Below are 22,987 nucleotides of genomic sequence, written 5' to 3'. Positions count from 1 at the left end.
GTGGATACACTATTTTGATTATTTTTTTTTAAACATCGTACAATCGCTTAAGTCCAAGTCTAAGGTTACAACATAGACAATCAACAAAATCTACAACGTCAACTACACAGTGAAGACCCAACAAGAGAAGAAGTGACAAATGCCATCCTAAAATTCAAAGACAATAAAGCCCCAGGAATCGATGAAATCTGTTCGGAAATGTGTAAAAAACGTGGTGATCAACTTTTTGCAGCAATCCATAAACTAATAGTACTTATATGACATAGTGAATTGGTACCAGAAGAGTGGCTAAACGGAATAATATGTCCGTTGCATAAGAAGCGTGATCAACTGAAGTGTAAGAACTATAGAGGCATTACTCTGTTAGCATCTGCGTATAAAATCTTCGGCAATGTATTATTTCAAAGATTTAAACATTTTACAAAGGATATTGTTGGTCAATATCAATGCGGATTTACTGCTGGAAAGTCAACTACACATCAAATTCAAGCACATGGCAGATCCTATCAAAGTCACACACCATCTCTTCGTCGACTTCAGAGCAGCCCATGACAGTGTGAAAAGAACTGCATTATATAATGCAATGATAGACTTTGGGATCCCACCTAAGTTAGTTAAGGTGACCTACTAACAATGCAAAACGTAAGCTTATGCGTTAAAATTGAAGGAGAACACTCTATGTTCTTTGACGTTAATAATGGTCGAAGACAGGGGACGTGCTGACGTGTTTCCTCTTTAATGTTGCCTTGAAAAAGGAAATCAGACAATTAAATATTAAAATCAATGGAACTATTTTTAATAAATCGAAGCAAATTCTCGCATTCGCTGACGATATAGTTATAGTGGGCAGAAGTTTGGGCAATAGGTATGGGGCAGTGTTTTACAAGGTTTGCGGATGCGGCAAGTGAATTGGGACTTATGGTAAACCAGGAAAAAACCAAATATATCTTGTTTTCTAAAACCCCCGAAATATCCACCAGAGAATTCAAATTAACAACCATACCTTTGAGCAAGTCAAATAATTCACATATCTTGGATCGCTAGTAAAGCAACAAACACGACAAGCGACGAAATAAAAAGACCCATAGCAATAGCAAACAGAGTTGTACACAGTCTCCAGAAACATTTAAAAATTAAAAATATAGAACGTGCAGTAAAGCTCAGTAAATTGAGTCTTAGTTAATAACATCAGACATGCAGATGATACAGTAATAATAGCCGATAGTTTACAAGACCTGGAAAGACTCATAAGTAAAATAGTAATGTGTAGTAGGGAGTACGGACTCTCGCTCAATATCAAAAAGACGAAGTTTATGAAAATTTGTAAAAACAACCATAATACTAACGAAATCTTGACAGTAGAAGGCCAGCAGAGTAAAGAGTAAAAAAGTATACTTACCTAGGAACACTTATAACAGAAACTAATGACTACACTGCAGAAATCAAAGTCAGAATCGAAAAAGCACGTCCTAATTTTATAAAAATGAAAAAGGTCCTATGTGGCAAAGATTTAACATTAGCTCTTAAAGTACGCCTAACAAAATGTTACGCATACAGTGTACTATACTATGGAGTGGAATGATGGACGTTAAATCTAGACACAATGAGACTACTTAACGTCTTTGAAATGTGGACCTATAGAAGAATTATGAGGGTTTCCTGGATAGATAGACTTACGAACAATGAAGTACTGAGAAGAATAGGTAAAGAGAAGGAAGTTGAACTTACAATTAAAGAAAGAAAGCTACAGTATCTCGGACATGTGATGCGTCACATGTCCGAGATAAGTATGGCATCCTGCGACTCATAATGCAAGAAAAGATAGATCGCAGAAGAACCATCGGAAGAAGACGAATTTCATGGCCCAAGAACCTGAGAGAATGGTTTGGATGCAGCTCAAAACAACTTTTTAGAGCTACCGCCTCAAAAATTAAAATAGCTATGATGATTGCCAACCTCCGTAGCGGAGATGGTACCTGAAAGAAGAAGTAAAGCTCAATATATACAAGACCTTAATAAGACCGATTTTGATATATGGGGCTGAAACGTGGACCTTATCTCAAAATGATGAAAGACTTCTTGGTATTTTTGTCAATATCAGTTATACACCGATCCAGATATTGTAAAATTCGTTAAAGTACAGAGACTTAGATGGTCTGGACACATTGCTAGGATGTCAGATCACGAATACACGAAAAGATTAACATGTTCAAAACCAGAGAGCACAAGAAGTAGAGGACTATCACGAATGAGATGGATTGATGATGTGGAAGAAGACCTACAGATTCAAAGGGTCAGAAGATGGAGTGAAGTTGCCAAGAATCGACAGAAGTGGCAACTTCTTTGTGAGCAGGCCAAGATCCACAACGAATTGTTGAGCCACTTATGATGATGATGATACAAATGGATTCTTTGTCTTGTTGTCATAAATGGAAGGATCTTTTACTATGTATCCAGATGAACACTTTGCTCCATATTCTGATTTTGTTCAATATCTTGTTACTGTATCCATATGGCCTCATTATCAATCTAAGGTATCATAATTTTGCAGCTCCCTAAGGGGCTTTTGCGATCTCTTTCGCCAAATAAGAATGAATCGGAGAAGGAGGACACAGATGAGGAACAGCTGCAAAAGCTGTTCGTAGCATGAGTAATGACGGAGGAGCGGACTTTTTTCTCGATTCAGATAAGGTTTTTGCTACTGATTTCATAACTCCTGAGAATACTGTAGATCCCATCACTTAGTCATAAAAAACACCTACATAAAAGAGCCAGAGAAAAAGGATCAAATCTTCAAAGAAGGGAGCAGCCCGTGCTTCTTTGAAAAAAAAAGGATAGCCACACCTTTGAAAGCTAGTGAAAAATCAAAGGTAAAAGCCTGAAAAAAGGCAATACTTTTTTTGGAAATCTTTTGGAAATGATTGTGTGCAAAACAAACAGATATGCTGTACAAATGACATGCCGTTCTATACATTTCACCTTGGAGGAACTACATAAATTTCTAAGTATAGAAGTTATGTTGGATGTTATATAGACTATTGGTCAGCTGAACTTCACTATGATAAAATTGCCAGCTGCATGCCCCTAAAACAATACCAAAAAACTCGGCAAATTTTTACATTTTGTAGACAATGAACAGTTAAACTCAGACCGCTACTACATAGTCAGGCCTGTGATGGATCACCTGAGTAAAACTTCAAACAATAGAGAATGAGGGTAAACAGTCAATCGATGAGATGATGATACCTTTCAAATATAGAACGGGCTCATGCAAACAATATATACCATCAAAACCGAAGAAATGGAGAATAAAGTTTTTCGTGAGAGCCAGAATATCTGGCATTGTTTATGACTTTTTTGTATATCTACCATGTGGGTGAGTCTTTTTAATATCATAATTTTCCACCCAGCAACAAAAATCAACTGTTAAACAAAATATAAATTTTAAATGTTTTTTTATGTTAAAGCATGTTAAAGGTTAACTATTTTGTATTTTATATTATATTACCATGTAAACTGTAAACTGTAATTCGCGCTAATGATCATAGATGTCACATGCACGTCAATTTAAATAAAAAAAAATTAACATTGATTAAAATTCTTAAATAATATGTGAATTATTATTCTACAATTTGAGATTTACAAGACCCACAGAAGTTATTTTTTGTAGAGATATTAATATTACAAAGTGCGAGTACAGTTGCTCTCGAGTGACGCGCCTTTCCGCGTCGGGTGTTCCTTTCAGCTCCTCTTTAATATTTCCAAGCAGCAACTTGATGACAGCATACAAAATTTTATTTAACCCAATTATATCAGTTAAATTACATAAAAAAATAGTTAATCATAGGTCGAGATATAAAATTTTCCCCTGTCGAGATTAAGAAAAAAATCAGACGCACTAATGCGTCGTGGACACTGCAGTATAGTTATACATTCATACATGACGCGGTAGAGCGTCATGCAGCATATATGAATAATATGAATAATAAAAAAGTTTAATGCAAATGTGTTTATTACTTAGAGAAAAAAACAAAATAAAAATTCACGCAAAATATTAGAAAATAAAAAATATTTCAATATTTTTAAATATTGTTATTGTACAACAGTCTAAACAAAAGCCTGCTTTGTCTGGACAAAAATTACGTTCTAAATTGTATCCTTGCATACACCACGCTCGTAACACTTTCTACACTTTTTTCTCATAATACCACTTTTTTTGTTCTTGATTTCACGTTTCTTCACAATATGATTTTGATTTTCTGGAAAGATGATGCAATGCTAGAATGCATTTGGAAACAACATATCTCTAATAACAGACAAACGAAATTCATACAGCCCAACTCTTCTTCCCGTATATTTTTTATACTAAATATGGGAATTCACCATTGTATGATCTGGAAAAAAATTTTGTTTGGCCAGCTAACCGTCTTTTTTTGAAAGGGGTAATAGGCAAGCATTTGATCTTGTCGATTTATACCCCCCATATTGTCATTGTATCTGACAATTGCATTCGGCTTTAAAATCTTTTTACCTCTCCTTGTCACAATTTCTTGCATATCATGTTGCATTTCTGTTGATATATAGCAGATATCTCGTTTATATTTCCATTTACATACTAAAATGCCGCTTCGATATCTTGCAATACTCTCTGATTTCTGAAGTGCAGCATTTTTCACATCTGTTGGATTATCTTTTCTATTCATTCTCAATGTTCCAGTACAATGAGTTCTTTTATCGAGCAACTTTTTGGTCACAATAAAACTGTTGTAATAATTATCCACTAAACACAATGCCCAACGCCTAATTTTCCCTCTAATATTTGTAAAACAACTTTTTCGGTGTGACCTTTGCCACCAGCATCGTCGTATATTTCTGTATATACTATAAAGTTTAAAATAAGACCAGTAGCTTCTGTCAACATATAAAGTTTGATTCCGTATTCATGTTTTTGAAGTTATACTTCTATACGCACGGACGGCGTTGGAAATTTGCACGGGAGTGAATCTGTGAAACCATTACATATGTAAGATAATGAGTAAGAGAGAGACATAAGATATATTTTCTCTCTCTTCCTATCTCGAGAATAAAAATGTTCCTTTTGTATATATATTTAATATTATAAATATATTATATTATATATAATATTATATACTTATATAATATAATATAAATTAATATTATTATTTATGTGATATGTTTTGTATTATTTATTAAATGTTCATAATTATTTTAGGCTTTTGTATTTTAAAATAATCACTGTATGACAGACAACTGTCAATTTTGAAATCCGTTAGTATCATGTCTAATTGGCAAATCTTTTACGTGTTTGGTTCATACGCTGGTGTACGTGAGTTCGAATCCCAATATGAATTTCCTTTTTTATTTTTAAAATATTTAAAAACCTCACGTTAATGTTATTAAATATATGTAATATACACAAAAATGCTAAATTTTAAAATAAAATGAAAATTTAATACATAATCCGAGTTGTTGGTTTTTTATTTTTATCTTCGCAAAGTAAGTTATGTATATTGGCAGTTTTAAATACTCATGAATATTGCATTTTAATTTGTATTGTATTATTATATTGAATTATGATGCAGTGTATTGTATTGTAATTTTTATATTAATAACAAAATAAACAATGAATTTTACTGCAGAGTATGTGTAAAAAATTTTTTTTGCATTCAACTCTTTTTATACATATATGAAAATAAAAATATATATTTTCATTAAAATATTGATACAATCCTTCATTTACTATACTCCTATTACAGGTGAAATGTTTATATACAGCAAACGATGCACCATATACCTATATACCTAATTCTTTTTCTCTTTCTGCTCTCTCTTACCTATGGCATTAAATACATAATGATTGTGCAGATTGACTCCCATATAAATTTGTAACGGCGAACGCGTGTATAGAAGTATAACTTCTACCAGCAGTCCCACTGGACTGCCACACCCGTTTTTTATTCTTAATGTATTGTTTAAAATTCAAACGATGTAGAATCATTGATTCGTCCAATCTCAAGTTCAGTCCTGGATAATACTGTTCATTCTTTCATTAAAAAAATTAATTAAAGTCCTGACCTTATATTGGTTCATTATCTGATGGTTCTTGTACAAAATAAAGACATCGCAATATAAGCAGAAAACTGTTTCTGCTCATGTGGGAGGAGATAATTGGTGTGGTAAATAAGGGGGCGTTCGTTGTCCAATTATCTTGAAATCTGGGCACTGCACTACACTCATGCGACATAATATTCTCACAAATACACATAATTTGTCGGGTATAATAGGTTTCCATTGGATTATTTTAGAATTTTCCTGAAATCCGGTTTTCAAAAATATATTTTCGGCATTTGTATTAGTTTGGTCGCATATATGTTGCAAAAACTCATTCGTCAATAACATTCTACATCAATAGGTCTTTCACCAGGAAGAGGAACTAGCAATTGTTGTATTTTTGTAAAATCAAACTGCTTTATCGAATTAGAAATTTCCTTCCAAATATCTGTTCCATTATTATTTGCAACAGAAGTATTTATATCCTAAAATCAATACCTCTACTAATACTGTAGTGAGAAGTGTAGAACAAAAAATTTTAAAATATGCTTACCCTTAACGCTATATCGCGTCACCGGAGCTGAAAGGCGTCACCGACAACTGCTTCACAATGAGTTTAGTAAAGCTCAAAATGTTCGTTTTTCATTGTTCTATAGTCCTCTTTAACAGGATACTAAGTGTTTTGATCTCATACCACCGACAAATCGATATAAACAAATTCGATTGTTTTTTTACACCTAAATTGTATAATTTAAACTTGTATAACTTCGTCAAAAATTGGTAAAATTTAATTTTTCAAAATTCATTTTAAAGCTTATAATCATAGCTTTAAAATGAGGTGCTTTAAATCTTTTTACGTTAAGCAAAAGCAAAGTTATAAGCAAAAACGTCTGATATATAAGTCGATAATTTGTATAAGGTATATTATAGTCGATAATTTGTTATATTTAATAATCATTAATTGTAATAACACATTTGCAAAATCTCGGTTTCTAATGGACTGATTTTAATTTTTTAGTTTGTTTGGTTTGTTTTTTTTTTTCTAAGAAACAAAACATGATTTGAAAATAAGGTATATCTTTATTAGTTATAAACATTTAAATAACTAAATTGTTAATAACAAATTCCTGCCCAAAAATTCAGATTATTATGTTGAAGATTCGGATTTAGCGGGTCAAAATCATAAAAATCAGTTTTAAAAACTGATGAACCTCAATCGACCACGAAACCCTAATTGCCCCTAGACTAATAGGGTATAAAACCATAATGTAAAAAGAAAAATTGGTAAAATTTATAAAAGAAACATATATTAAAAATGTATTTTTAATAGACCATCCTACATTTTCTTCTTCACTTAAATAACAAAAAAAAATTGCCAATAAAGGGTTTATTTTAAATCTTTAATGAAGACTGTTGCAGTTTATAGTTGTGTTCTTATTTTTTTTTAATAAATAATGTAACGGATTTGAAAGTTTGCTTAACTTTCTTGCTTTGCATCACAGTTTTAATGAGTAGTGTGTCAGTGTCCTCGGTTTTAATTTGAACATATTTTATTCTTCACTGCAAATCATTATTTTTTATTTTTTCAATATTTGAAATGTTTTAAAATTTTTATATTTGTTTGTGGATTTTCTTGTCATGCAAAGGATTTTAAAAAGAATCATTCATTTACTGTGTTTAAAAGTACTTACCTGCTTTTTATCAGGTTTTAACTTATCTTTAATTTTCTTTGATATATTAGACCGCTTCTTTCCTTTTTTTATTTTTCTTTTTGTTGGCTTTTCACACATTTTTAACCCCACAACTTAAAATGTATACACCACTATAGTATTATTAAATTTTATCGGTTTCAAGTATCATTGAATAACATTGACTTAAGTAACATTATACATAGAATTGAACGCCCATCAATGTAAAAAAACCAGACGGTATCAGAATTTATTTTTCTAAATAAATACAAATACAGATGTATATTTACGATTCTAATTTTTATTTGTTAAATAAATTTTAGCAGAAAATTATATTCGAAAATTATGACAAATAAACATATAAACATAAATATTAAATATATAATTTATAAACAGCTATTTATTTATTAAAACATATTTATTTCAAAAAATTTAAGTAAAAATTATTTATAAAAGGTATATAAATTAAAAACCAAAACGGGCTATGTCATGAAGACAAAACGTTTTCCGAAACCATGTTCCATCATCAGTGTCTAGGTGTACATGTTTTGAGCCACTAAATATCAGGGTAAAAACCCGTTAAAATGTATCTAATACAATTTGGTTTACATTATTTGGTATTATATTTTAAGATGTTAGAGTTACCAGTGGATATGGTAACATGGCGACGTATGACTCCACATGAGCTGGTTCTGAGACGAAGTGTCTACGAGGACTTGATGATAGCAACTCAATCTCATATGCATCTTGATATTAGGCAGTTCGTAAATATGCCTGGTAAAATTATCCAGGTTTTTTGCCAGCGTATTTAAGCAGCTCCACTGTTATGGAATCTATTCCAGCTGCTTTACCGCTTTTCATTTTTCATATTCTCTGTGCTCTCTTTCATATACTACTTAGTTTAATTTATCTTTTTTGTTTTAGCATTATTTTGGTTTTATTAAACAGCTTACTATGTTCATTTTGTTGTTGTAGTCCTCCGATTTCTTTGGCACTAAGGATGATTTCTATTAATTGATAGCTGTCGATTAGGTCATGTAATCTTTCATCAAGTGTTCACTGGTAGTGATCTGCCATGGCTATCCCCCAACCCGTGCCGGGGGAAGTCATGTCCCCACCCCAAGATCCCTACCAAAAACAAATAAATCCTCCCACATATCCATTTCCAAGCAGTAAACCTCACACGAAAGAAAAATCATTGGGGAAGGCAACGGGATACCACCCCGATTAACTTTCCCTAGTATAATCACGATGGGTCAAGTCAATATAGAAACGACCCTTAGTCCCGGGCACCTCTTACGTGGGGAGAGGGTGCTAAGAATCCCCCGGTTGCCACAAATATTTAGATTTAAGCATGATAGAAGATTGGTACATGGAATGTACGAAGTTTATTCCAGGCTGGAAAAATGAATAACGGAATTAAAGAAATGCAAAGACTCAACAATGACATACTTAGATGCAGTGAAGTTAGATGGCCCAATTTAGGCCAGTACGAAATAGAAAACCACACAATATACTACTGTGGAGATACTACAACAAGAAACAAAAACGGAATGGCTATAATAGTAAATAAAGAAGTTAACAAATGTGTACTTAGTTTTATAGGAATATCAGATAGAGTTGCAGTACTCAAAATTAATGCTAAACCAGTTTACGTGAACATTATTCAAGAATATGTTCCAAGTTCGGAAATCTCAGAGCAGGAAAGAGAAATATTCTATAGCAATTGGAAGAATCCTTGAAACATACCAAAAAACAAGAAGTGAATATCCTGCTAGGAGATTTCAATGCCAAAGTAGGCAAAGGAGGTGTTGACAATACTGTGGGACACTTTGGACTAGGAACGCAAAATGATAGAGGAGACCACCTTGTTCAGTTCTGCCAAGAAACGGATTGTGCAATAATGAACACCTTTTTCCAATTACCACCTCGAAGACTCTACACCTGTAAATCTCCAGCTGACTGTCCAACAAAATGATTAGAAACCAGATTGACTACATCATCTTCAACAAACGATTTCAGAATTCCCTAAAATCTGCAAAAACATATCAGGGAGCAGATGTTCCATCAGACCATAATGTTTTACTAGGACGTTTCAAACTCCACATGAAAAAAGTCCATAAAAGAAAAGCACAAAAACGTCCGGACATCCAGAAGTTGAAAGATAATACCACAAGAGAAGAAGTCAAAGAGGAGATCAACTACAAAATAAACAGCATGGTAATCTCAAATTATAATCAAGAAAACATAAATGTGGATGATATGTGGAATAAAATCAAAATATCTGTAATTCAGTGGTAGATAATAAACTTAAACCAGAAAACAATATAAAGAAACATCCATGGATGAGACAAGAAATATTAGAGCTAATGGAAGAACGAAGAAAACACGAAAGTAAGAATGAGGAAAGGTACAAAGAAATAAACAAAATCATTAAGAAAAAGATTAAAGAAGCAAAAGAATCATGGCTACAAGATCAATGCATAGAAATAGAATCCCTAGAACAGAAACATGTCACTTTTAACCTATATAAAAAGATCAAAAACTTAACGGCAGGAAATTGATCACGAAGTCATAACTTAATACTAGACGAGCACAACAATCTGCTCTACGAAAATGAGAGAATACTTGAGAGATAGAGGCAATATATGGAAGAATTATTCAAGGAAGAACAAGAGACAGAAGTCAGTGTTTCTGGATGTTCAGGACCAGAAATAACGCTCAGTGAAGTAACATATGCAATAAAAAGACTAGAAACCAACAAAGCACCTGTACCTGATAACATACAAGCTGAACTATTGAAACTATTTGAAAACAACCAACTCAAACTCCTAACGAGTCTACTGAACAAAATCTATGAAACTGCAGAATTTCCTACAGATTGACCCTCTTTCCTTCATCCCTCATCCCAAAAAGGCAAATGCCACCAGATGCTATGATTACAGAATTATAAGCTTAATGAGCCATGCACTCAAAATCCTTCTTTCTGTTATTCACTCTCGCATACGCATATATAGAAAACGTGAAGAAAATATTAGCAGTGTTCAGTTTGGGTTTAGAAGCGGACTGGGAACGCGAGAGGCCCTATTTTTCATACAAGTATTGATACAAAGCGCTCGAGACGTAAATTGCGAAGTCTACGCATGCTTTATAGACTTTGAAAAAGCATTTGACAAGGTGCAACATCAAAAATTATTTCAGATACTGAAAGAATCTAGTATTGATGACAAAGATTTACGCCTAATTAAACATTTATACTTACAGCAAAGGGCAACTGTACGAGTAGACAACGAAACCTCACAAGAATTCACGGGGAATTCATAAAACGGGGAGTACGTCAGGTCTGCATTTTATCACCGACGTTGTTCAATACTTACTAGGAAATGCTGTTCAGGGAAGCTATTGATGGTTTAAGAGAAGGTATAAAAATCAATGGTGAAATCATTAACAATTTAAGATATGCGGACAATACGGTTTTGATTGGTGATAATGCGGAGGATCTGCAAACATTAATAGACCGTGTAGTGGAAGCCTGTGAGATATACAAAATGAAATTAAACTGTAAGAAGACCAAAATTCTTGTAGTAAGTAAAAACGACGTAATACAGCACCAATTCAATGCCATATATTGCCCAGGGATTACGCGATTATGTTTTCGTGGACATAGGAGGAAGGATTCGTTGGTAGAGATGGAAGACTTTTTAGATCAACTGTGACTCATTCGTCACTATCAGTTATGCTTTTACCGGAGATTTTAATGGTTTTTTGTTACTTATAATTTTGTTAATTTTTTTTATTTGTGATTTTTTTGTGTTTTATAATGTTAATCAAAATTAATTTATAAACCAATTATAGAAATTCAGATACAAGTTATACATATTTTTTTTTGCTTGGATAGCTTTGATGAAAATAATTGTGGATCTCTCGTTATGTCAAGGAATAATTGTCTAGATTTTTTCTTCGTTTCCATGTCAACAAATGATTACACTACAAACAAGCACAGTGAAAGGTTGCGTCGCGTCGAATTTTTTATCAAATTAGAATAAATTATAAAAAACCGATAACAACTTATTAGACAGTAAGTAATAACGAGTCAATGCAAAGCTAATGTATCAAAGAATACAAAAGTAATACTTAGGCAAGTAATACAAGCTATTTATAAATATATGAAGATAAATTACATTTGAAATTTTCTAAATATACCACATTAACAAGTATAGAGCATAGAGCTATCCTATGAAAAGCTTTTGACACAAGATATAAAAGCCGAATTCGCTACCTACCTATACTGAGTAGGAATAGCAAACCTGCTAGTATTACAAATACTACTGAGATAAAAATATGACTGCCATATGCTCCACAAGGTGCGACAGAAAGAACATTAAAAAGAAGAAGATACTTCAAATTTAGAACAATTTACAGACATTTTAATTTTTTTTTATACTTATAATTTAATATTAACAAAAGACGTAACTAAAATCACTGAGCATTTAACTTGATTAAATTTGAATTGTGTCGCGTAACGATAACGATTGGTTCGATATTTTTCCAAGAATACGTCAGCCGTTCTTGGAATATGAGAAAAAACAATTATTTGAAAATCATCGCAGCTCAGTTATGCGGTTGTACACATGTACACGCGGCGTGACCTACAAAGACAGTATTGGCATTATCGATTTTTAGTTTAAATTAAAACGTTAAAGAGACTAAAACTATTATGTAAACCTACGACTATAGGTTCTATGGTTATATTTTAATGACATCTTGGTCCGTTATTTTATACTAGCACTAGGGTCCATCCCAAGTCGGTATAAATAGGTACAATTAAGCCTTAACAAAACGAATCTATTACAACCGTTTATGCTTATCGTTAAGTAAAAGATATGCATTTACTTAACTATAAGCAAACTCTTAACAATATAGCAAAGGAAAATAAATAGCCTTCCCCCAACCATGGCTTGAGTCACGTGAGTTCTTAAACACATAACAACTAGTCACGTCCTGCTATGCACACGCTCTTTCTCGTGTTTAAGTTTCTCGTCTGGCTAATCATCATTTTAACCGTGAGCTAAAGGTGAAGGGATTTTGGTTTTACAGTTTCTGGTATGACTTCGCTGTTTCCACTTCTTTTCTCCATTCTTCTCTCTCTTTAATTGTCCTTTCTATATATCTAATTTCCATACTCCTTAAGTCTTCTTCCATTTGTTGTCTTCATCTCAGTTTAAGTCTGCCTCTGGTTCCTTTACCTGGTGGTATCCATTCCGTGATAACTCTTAACGGATTGCTCTTCTCTCTTCTCATTATGTGTCCGTACCATCTAATTCTTTGTGCTTTTATTGCTGTAATTATGTTCTCTTGACCAATCCATTTTTGTATTTCGTGATTCATCCATTGTCTTGCATTCCTTCGTTTTCCCTCTTTGATCTCAGTATGTTTCTGATAATCTTTCTCCCAAAACCTTTCAATTGCTCTTCTTCTCTTGCTATTAAAGTGAATGTTTCTGCAGCATACACTACTATTGGTCTTATGGTCGTTTTGTAGATTTTCACTTTTGTGTTTCGGCTTATCTTTTTATCTCTAAACATTTTTTATTTCCATAAAACGCTGTATTTTCCGCTTGAATTCTTCATTTCCGAAGAATTGTGCATCTATTGTCAGTTCTGTCATTTGGGTCTTCTTTTTCTTGCTTACGTAGAAAATATATTCAGCAAAATGAACTGGCAGAACAAGAGCCTATCCATTGATGGAGAATACTTCAGCCATCTAAGATTTGCAGACCACATTGTTCTGATTACTAATGATCGTGCAGTACAACAGGAATTATAAGCGACCTAAATGCAGCTAGCAATGAAGTTGGCCTAAAAATAAACTTGACAACAACAAAAACCATGTACAAGGAGCTAGTGGATGTCCAAGATGTAATAATAAACAACACTGCACTTGAGACAATTATGTATACCTAGGACAATTAATACATAAATCTGGCTCTTTACACCCAGAAATCAACAGAAGAATAAAACTAGCTTGGACATCTTTGGACTTGAAGAAAAAAGCATTCGATCAGTATATACTACCAATCATTACACGGCTGTGAAACTTGGACACTAAAGAAAGAGATAGCGAAAGAAACTCAAAGTCACTTAAAGGTCAATGGACACTAAAGAAAGAGATAGCGAAAGAAACTCAAAGTCATTTAAAGGTCAATGGTGCGATACATGCTAGATATAATAAGAGAGATCGAAAAAGAATAGAATGAATCAAACAGAAAACCAAGATTACTCATGTAATCCACAGAATTAAATCTTTGAAAAGTGGGCGGGTCATTTAGCGAGAAGAACTGACAACAGATAGAATTACACTGTGGTATCTAAGAGGCGTCCGATACCAAGAAGACGTCCAAATTTAAGATGGGACTATGACATAAGGAAACAAACCGGTACAACATGGCTTAGAAAAGTGAATATTAGACAAGTGTGAGCAGAAATGAAAAACGATTATGTAAGGGAGGCTGGAACTTAATTGGTAAAATGCGGTGTATATATATATATATATATATATATATATATATACATATATATATATATATATATATATATATATATATATATATATATCATAAACGTAAAATTTTATCTCCACTTATATTTTGTAAACTATATTGCTATTTTTTATAATTTACAAGCACACTACTGAATAAGTCCTCGTAAGAGTTTTTATTAATCGTAGAAGTTCTGGCTTGAATTGAGAATCATTATTTTTCCTCGAGAATACTTAAAGCTAACCTCTATAGAGGTATGGAATTATTGAATAATCTTCCCGAGTAGGGTTCATAACAATATATTCCAAAATTTACCACTTAGAGAATATTTCCAGTTAAAACACCGTACTTGCCATGGGTGTTGAATGAGTTTGTATTCAGCCGATCACTCTCAATCACACGCTTTTTGCATTACCCAGTCTATTTTAGTCGTTGCTTATTAGTTTTTGGTCCATGTCGGTTATTTCAGTCTATTATAACACATATCTAGGAAGCATTTCCCTATGCGTCACCTGTAGTACTACTTGCGACGTCTAGATGCGTCAAATTTGTAGGAGATACTCCAGAATACCAGGTAAGACTAAATAACACAAAAAGAGTCCCCCAAAACTCAATCATTTTAATATCGTAGGTACAGCTGGTTCCTAAAAAAACTGATAAGACTCTTAAAGCGTATTTTTTAGAAAATTGAGCAGTGTATTTTGAAGGATAAATGTTTATCATTTACATACTGTCGCTGTCACTGACAAATCTTAAAATTTGTCAGATAACTTATTATGTTAAACCTCAAAAACTGACTCCACATGCTAGCAAAGAACTAAAAGTAAGAATTGTAACGAAATTGGAAGATGGTTGGTATCTGCCATAGTGAACCATTTTAACGTAAGCACAACAACCGTTTTTAATATTAATAAAAGATGGAGAGAACAAGAAGCTCTCGAAAGAAAGCAAGGTTCTGAAAGACTAGAAATATCTACGGCTCATGAAGATCGTACGCTTCTGGAGAGATTAGAAGAGAATCCTTTAGAGTGGTGGCTCTAAAATGTTTTGGGAGGAAATTTGTTTTGAAGCTCGTACGAAGTTGGTCCCCATACATACGAGGTCTATGAATGCCCATTATTACTTAGACAACATTATTGTCGAACATTTATTGCCTTTTGCTCCGTTTCTTGGACCTAATTTTTTATTCAATCAAGACAACGCTCGTCCTCATGTGGCTCGGCAGGTTATTGGCTACCTAAATGATGTTGATATTCCTTTATTAGAGTGGCCACCTAATAGTCCGGATATGAATCCTATAGAGCATCTATGGGACTATCTCCAAAAAAAGATTCGAAGTCATATACCCCCTATTGCCAATCACAACCAACTCATTGAGGCCGTTATTGAAGAATGGGAAAATATTTCGCCAGCTTTGTTGAACATTTGATATCAAGCATACCTAGACGCATTAATGCAGTCATAAGAAGTAGAGAAGGGCCTACACGGTATTAGTGTTGACCCAGATGCATTTTATTGTGTTACTTTACAGATATTTTTGCAATTTGGAGTTATGCTAGCTTATTTACTCATTTCCGGCAAAAACAAATTTTTAAAGAAACAATAAGGCAAATTAAGGTCATGATAAAGTCATGTTGGACTTATTTGTAGGTGTTTATTATTATTTCAATGTAACTTAGTTTTATTTTGTGTTCATATTCTAAATATTTAGATTAATTAAAGTGGTGCGTTAATTTTGTCCAGGAGTTTATAAATTATCTATTGTTTTGCTTATTTTTACTTGCGTTACAATGAATATCTTCTTAGTTATTTTGCAGTGATCTAGTCTTATTATTTCCTTTTAAAATTTACCCCCAGTTGCAATTTCTGAAATGTACGATATAATAGATTATTCCAAATCGAGTTAATGACCTTGGTAAGTTGACCCTTCAATTACAATGAACTTTTCATTTTGCCCTTAAGCCAAGCCTGGCAACGCCTCCACCAGACGTCAGTGTATCGATTTTTAGAATAAACTATATAAGGCGTCGCGACGCCACGTTGCGAACTACACAAACTTACACAATCTCTTGCAAGCGGAGTAACAAAAGAAACATGTACAGTGGTTTTTGTGTGGACAGTTTCTTGTAACCTTTTACAGGTAAAAGTTGATTCTGATTATTATTGATACTGCTTTAGAAATAGCTATAGTTTATCGTTAGCTTTAGTTTGTTTACATGGTTGTCGTTGCTAGCGTGTAAGAAGCTCATTGCTACTATTTGTCTATACGTATATTGATATTTCAACTGCATATTACTGCATTTGGAGCATCTTACAGCTTAATAATTAATTTCACTATGAATACATGTTAGCACTCAAATGTAATATATATATATATATATATATATATATATATATATATATATATATATATACACATATATATACATATATATATATATATATATATATATATATATATATATATATATATATATATATAGTAATATACATATGAGTCGCCTATTATCAAAGTCACCAATCTCCACTTTGTACAAGTTTACAGGAACCGCAAAATGTGGTAGCTTTATTTCGGTTACGATTTGCCTAATTATTATAATTTTTGGTACATATGTAATGAGGATTTTATTTCACACACATTTTTATGGTCTGTCAGGTATCTACTGAGAAAATTCAAAAAGAAAAATAAACATTGGCGATTGTGATACTAATACTGTAACTTTGGTTATTTTGATACAAATAATTAAAGTTAAATCAAAAGTCATTTTTGTTAAAATTTATTTTATTTTAATGAAATTACACAGATAGTGCTATATTTTCTACACTTTGTGGACGACAGAATGAGTCTTCGTGGTTAGGTACGCTTGGTAGATCCATGTTCGGTAAAGTTGCTTTGTAGTAGTTATTCCAACCTTGGATTTTGGAGCCAACTGCCCCAAAATGAATTTCAAGCAAATTCTTGGGTCTTTAAACTTTTTGCACGTCTGTTACATTTTGTATTTTGTTTTCTTGCTTGGTTAAGCTTTGAAACACTCCAGTAGAATCGTTGAAATTTGATTCACCCTTTATCAAAATGTCTCCAGGTTTTTTGATGGATCGCTTCACATAAAGTCGTATATATTCGGTAAGTTTAAAATGCCACTGCCTTGTAACTTTAATGAAGCTATTAGCTTCGGTCGTCAGTCGAAAAAGTTAAAATTTTGGCCAGTTAGCAAAACAGTGGTATAATCTTTCATTTCATTGCAATATTCTGCAGGATTTGCTACAACTTCAAGTTTTTTTAATTTTTTTTTTCAATCAGCCCAAATATCCTATCGGGAGGGATACATCAGTGCCCTCTAACAGGATATAATAGCTCCATTGTCTTTATATTCACTGAAGAATGTTTGAAAAACCATGTCAAGCACATAGTAAGAACAATCCTGTTCTTATTTTGACCGCCACATCCTTCACACACAAGTCTCACCTTTGACATATCTGTTTGACATATACAGTGCCAGATTGCAGAGGCTACATGATTGGAAGATTTCCCATAATGGTTCTCGGTCTAGCAATAGCTGAATGAGTTCTAAGGCCCAAGTGCAGCCTTTGAGTATCCCTGAATAACAGTGAGATTATGTAAATAAAGCTGCCTGCTGTAATCTGACACTTTTGGTAAGGACAAGTTTTTCTGAAAGTCGAAGGAGAAAGTGATTATGTTAGTATTTTCATCCTTCAGTAAATTATAGAATGCTCTGGCTCGGACTTGTGGATTCTTTTTTCACATATTAAATTAGCTTTCTCAACTCCTTCAGATCGTTTAATTTTTTCTTCTAGTGATAAACATGTGGAACACATATCTGTACGTGGTGTACGAAAGCCTAAATTGAAATTTTTGTTAAACACCTCCCGGAAAAAGCTTCTCTGGACAGGTTCATTTGGGATAACTTAAGTAAAAAGGTAGAGCTTAATAATGTTTAAGTTTTTAGACAGATATCTTCGTTCAGATTTGCCACGGGACTCAATACACTTTAGCTTCATTATAAAAGCCATAACGCCCATAACACTTTGCTTCTTAGTTAAAAATTTGGTTGTCTTTCTGTCTGCACCCCTTCTTTCAATAGGTACATTATTGTCCTTTTTATAATTTTTAATGATTGTTCTCTTTGTCTTGTAATAAGAAACATATTCAGAAATGTTTTTAGGCAGACATTTACAAACGGATTATCATTTAAATTAATAAGATATTTGCTCGTCGTTGTTTTCGCTGATCTCCTGAACCTATCTTCTTTCAATTATTGCTGCTTACGTTGTCTTTTTACATCTTGTATTTCAATACTATTTCATATAAATTCATCTTGTACAATCTTTATTGAATTGGAGTGAAATCGTTTGTTGACTTTTGCAAGTTCATTAAGGTTTCAATTTTGTGCTCTCCAAAGCTGTTAATTTGTGCTGGCATTGCGGTTCTTTTGGTACTTTTCTGATATATCTGAAATGAAAAGGAAACTGTTTTCAGAACTGAAAAATTGGTGGCTCAAAAAAAATATTTTAAATTCAAATAGAGGTTTAAGCTATACTGTTACAAATAGTAAACTTACCTGAGACGTTTTTAACATTACATTTCCATTTTTCAGGTTGGCTAATTATTTTTTGGCATTTAGTTGGTGTTCCTGGCACAAATATATAACTGTTTTGGATGGGTTGGAGTCAATAAAAGGGCTATTGGTTAACTATTTTTTTAATCTCGAGCTTTCAATTGTGTTTACAATTATTATCAAGAGCTAAAAAAGACAAAATATCTTACAAGGTTGAACTAGAAAGAAAAGACAATTTTTGTTAACTTACCAAATAAAAATTAGTTTAGTAAATAAAAATAATTGCTGCTAATACATCTTAAAAATAATTAATATAAAAATGTCTTAATCTAATAAATGCTTCTCTGAAAAATTTTTATAATTTTAAAAACATTTTTTTAATACAAAAATAATTGAATTTATAAATAAGTTAAAATAGCAACCAATTACAAATAAGCCTCAATGTCATAAATGCCAACATAAAATTTTTATTGTTGACAATTATATTGCCAAAAGTAAAATTTCGTTTAAACATTATTTTTTGTTTAGTAACAAAAAAGAAGAAGATTTATTCACCGTTGACAGATGTCTGAAAAAATGTAACAGATATATGGAGAATTAAATATGACATTTTACAAGTTTTATATAATAAATTATAAAGAAAGAATATAATTATAAATTTTGCTTAGATTTTGAATTTCTGATCTTTTGTTTAAATTATTATCACTTTTGCTAATAAAAAACCATTTCCAAAAAAGTCCTTTTAAATTTATTACTTTCACTACATAAAATTTTAATGTTATCAAAATCCATAATATGATCTTTATCGATTACATGCTCTGCCAAAGCACAAGATGGTTTTTTAATTCTGCAATCACTTTTGTGAGAAATAATGCGATGTGAAAGATTTCTTCCGGTCTCACCAACATATTCAGCCTCACACTGAGTACAACTAATGCTGTATACTAAATTCGTTTTTTCAAATTTGTCTATAGGATATTTAGTTTTGGAATATAAAGATGAAATAGTTTTGATGTTCTTTGTTGCTATTTTTATATTGTCAATAACTTTTAGTGTTTGTATTAATTTAGGTGTTAATGATGGTATAAAAGGTAGTGAATGATAATAGATGTTCTGATTGTTAGATACAATGTTTTGAGATTTAGCAAAAATTGGTGTTAAGTTATTTATATTACCAATATTAGAAAAAAGCATCCTATGTAGCATATCTGGAGGATAAGAGTTTTCAATTAGAATTATTTTTAATAATTTTCAATTAGTTTTCAACAAGAAGATCTTCAATTATTAAAAAATATTCTAATTGAAAACTCTTATCCTCCAGATATGCTACAAAGGTTATTGACAATATAAAAATAGCAACAAAGAACATCAAAACTATTTGATCTTTATATTCCAAAACTAAATATCCTATACACAAATTTGAAAAAACGAATTTAGTATACAACATTAGTTGTACTCAGTGTGAGGCTGAATATGTTGGTGAGACCGGAAGAAATCTCTCAAATCGCATTATTTCTCACAAAAGTGATTGCAGAATTAAAAAACCATCTTGTGCTTTGACAGAGCATGTAATCGATAAAGACCATATTATGGATTTTGATAACATTAAAATTTTATGTAGTGAAAGTAATAAATTTAAAAGGACTTTTTTGGAAATGGTTTGTATTAGCAAAAGTGATAATAATTTAAACAAAAGATCAGAAATTCAAAATCTAAGCAAAATTTATAATTATATTCTTTCTTTATGATTTATATATAAAACTTGTAAAATGTCATATTTAATTCTCCATATATCTGTTACATTTTTTCAGACATCTGTCGTCAACGGTGATTAAATCTTCTTCTTTTTTGTTACTAAACAAAAAATAATGTTTAAACGAAATTTTACTTTTGGCAATATAATTGTCAACAATAAAAATTTTATGTTGGCATTTATGACATTGAGGCTTATTTGTAATTGGTTGCTATTTTAACTTATTTATAAATTCAATTATTTTTGTATTAAAAAAATGTTTTTAAAATTATAAAAATTTTTCAGAGAAGCATTTATTAGATTAAGACATTTTTATATTAATTATTTTTAAGATGTATTAGCAGCAATTATTTTTATTTACTAAACTAATTTTTATTTGGTAAGTTAACAAAAATTGTCTTTTCTTTCTAGTTCAACCTTGTAAGATATTTTGTCTTTTTTAGCTCTTGATAATAATTGTAAACACAATTGAAAGCTCGAGATTAAAAAAATAGTTAACCAATAGCCCTTTTATTGACTCCAACCCATCCAAAACAGTTATATATTTATATATACATATATATATATATATATATATATATATATATATATATATATATATATATATATATATATATATATAGGGATGGTACAGGGTGTTCCTATATTCTATCGGCGAAACTTTATCTATCTTAAAACCCTTAACAATTAGGATGCTAAGATATAAGGAGTTGTAAATGTAAGGACAAAACTTGAAACTAAAATTAAAAATTTATAAATCTTAAAAAGGTCTAGTGTTAGGGTTTTCAGGTCGCGCAAGCGCCCCTAACATGACTTAACGACTACTTTCGTAGCCGGGACCGACGGATTTACGTGCCCTCCGAAGCACGGTGGCAGCTCAGTTAAATTAGAAATTGAAAATTTTGTCAGTGCCTCTTACGCTGCCATCCCCATCTTACAATATCTTGAATTTTGCACTGCTCTCTGACATATGTATTTCTCACCCTGTCTCTTTTTGTTTTGCCCACTATTGTTCTTAGGGTTTTAAAGGGACTTAAACTGTCGCCTTGTCTAATTCCTCACGGTGTTGGAATATTTTCAGTGAATTGTTCTCCTGCTCTGACTTTGGTTACACTGTTGTTATTTAGGTTATGTCTCTAGGTAATATATTTAGAATGTCTCCCACGCGAACCCTGTATAATACCTTCGTTAGATCAATGAAGCAAATATACGCTGGCATGCCAAACTCTATAGCTTTTCCTTTTATTTGTTTTATTATGAATACTGCATCTGTTATAGACCGCCCTCTTGTAAAACCTTGTTCTTCAGCATTAGTGATTTGCCTGTCCAATTTGTCCTTAAGAATACCCGTGAAAAGTTTCATCGTTGTATTTAAGAGGGTTATTCCTCTGTAGTTTTGTGTGCAAGTTTTTTGTCCTTTTTTAAATATGGAGATTGTGATGCTCTTATGCCATTCCTCTGGTGTTTCTTTGTCGTTTAAGAACCATGAAATTAACCAAAGGAAAGTCAACAGTTTTTAACAAAAATTTGATAAAGAAAATTATTAAAAATTGTTTAAACAAAATGTTGTAAACAAAGAGTACTTTTCATTCCAACAAGAGTAAAAGGGGTGAATGTTAAGAGCGCTCTTCAAAAACTCCAACACAGTTTCAAAATAGAGCTCTCGGAAAAAATGACAAATCTCGTGTTCTACTGGAATAAATTTAGGGTACAACGTTAAAATAACATTTTTCTGCAGCCGTCCCGAAAATAAAACTTTCGGTATAATTTATTAAATCTAAAGTACGATTTTACACAACTCGTACCGAAAGTAGCTACTTTCGGGACTAATTTTTTCACTTTCGGGACGATTTTAAAGAAATGGAAATCAGCAGTGAAAGTGAAGCCGAAATCATTCCAGATGAGATTATGGAAACCGTTAAAGCCACTATTTATAAATTATTGACGGTAAAGTCAAGAAAGAGATGAATAAGTACTGACACGTTTAACACTAATTTCAGTACTGCCACTTCTGTTAATATTCCTAACAATATTAATGTAAATAATTGTTATAATTGTGTTATTCATAAGTAGATTTTTCTAATGTTGAATTCAAGAGAGTAACTTTAAAGTGTTTAATAAATGTCATAAGTAAAGTTTATCCATATATTCTTTTTAACATACAACACGGCTGCAGAAAAAATATTGTACGTAACACGAACAAAAGTAATTTTACGAGATTCAGGTACATCAACAATTACATCCCAGGGATTATCACAGTAGAGTGGAATTAGTGTGCCAGAATTCTTGCATTACAGAATGAAAATCCTGTATTTTTGAAAAATGTATGGTTTTCAGACGAAGCACATTTTCATTTGTC

The 22,987-nt window shown here is 32.0% G+C and overlaps 1 protein-coding gene across 1 annotated transcript in view; it reads right to left on the bottom strand.

The window, feature by feature from the left end:
- pyd (zonula occludens-like protein polychaetoid) overlaps positions 1-7,888 on the bottom strand; it is a 242,934-nt gene extending 235,046 nt beyond the window's left edge. The window contains 1 exon segment of the mRNA XM_072541122.1: positions 7,764-7,888. Coding sequence (XP_072397223.1) covers positions 7,764-7,862 — 99 coding nt within the window. The 5' untranslated portion in view covers positions 7,863-7,888.
- Between the last annotated feature and the right edge of the window lie 15,099 nt (positions 7,889-22,987).

The sequence above is a fragment of the Diabrotica undecimpunctata genome, chromosome 8 (assembly GCF_040954645.1).
Source record: "Diabrotica undecimpunctata isolate CICGRU chromosome 8, icDiaUnde3, whole genome shotgun sequence".
Lineage (NCBI taxonomy): Eukaryota > Metazoa > Arthropoda > Insecta > Coleoptera > Chrysomelidae > Diabrotica > Diabrotica undecimpunctata.
Note: the sequence above shows the minus strand (reverse complement) of the source record. Positions and strands in the feature narration are given on the sequence as shown.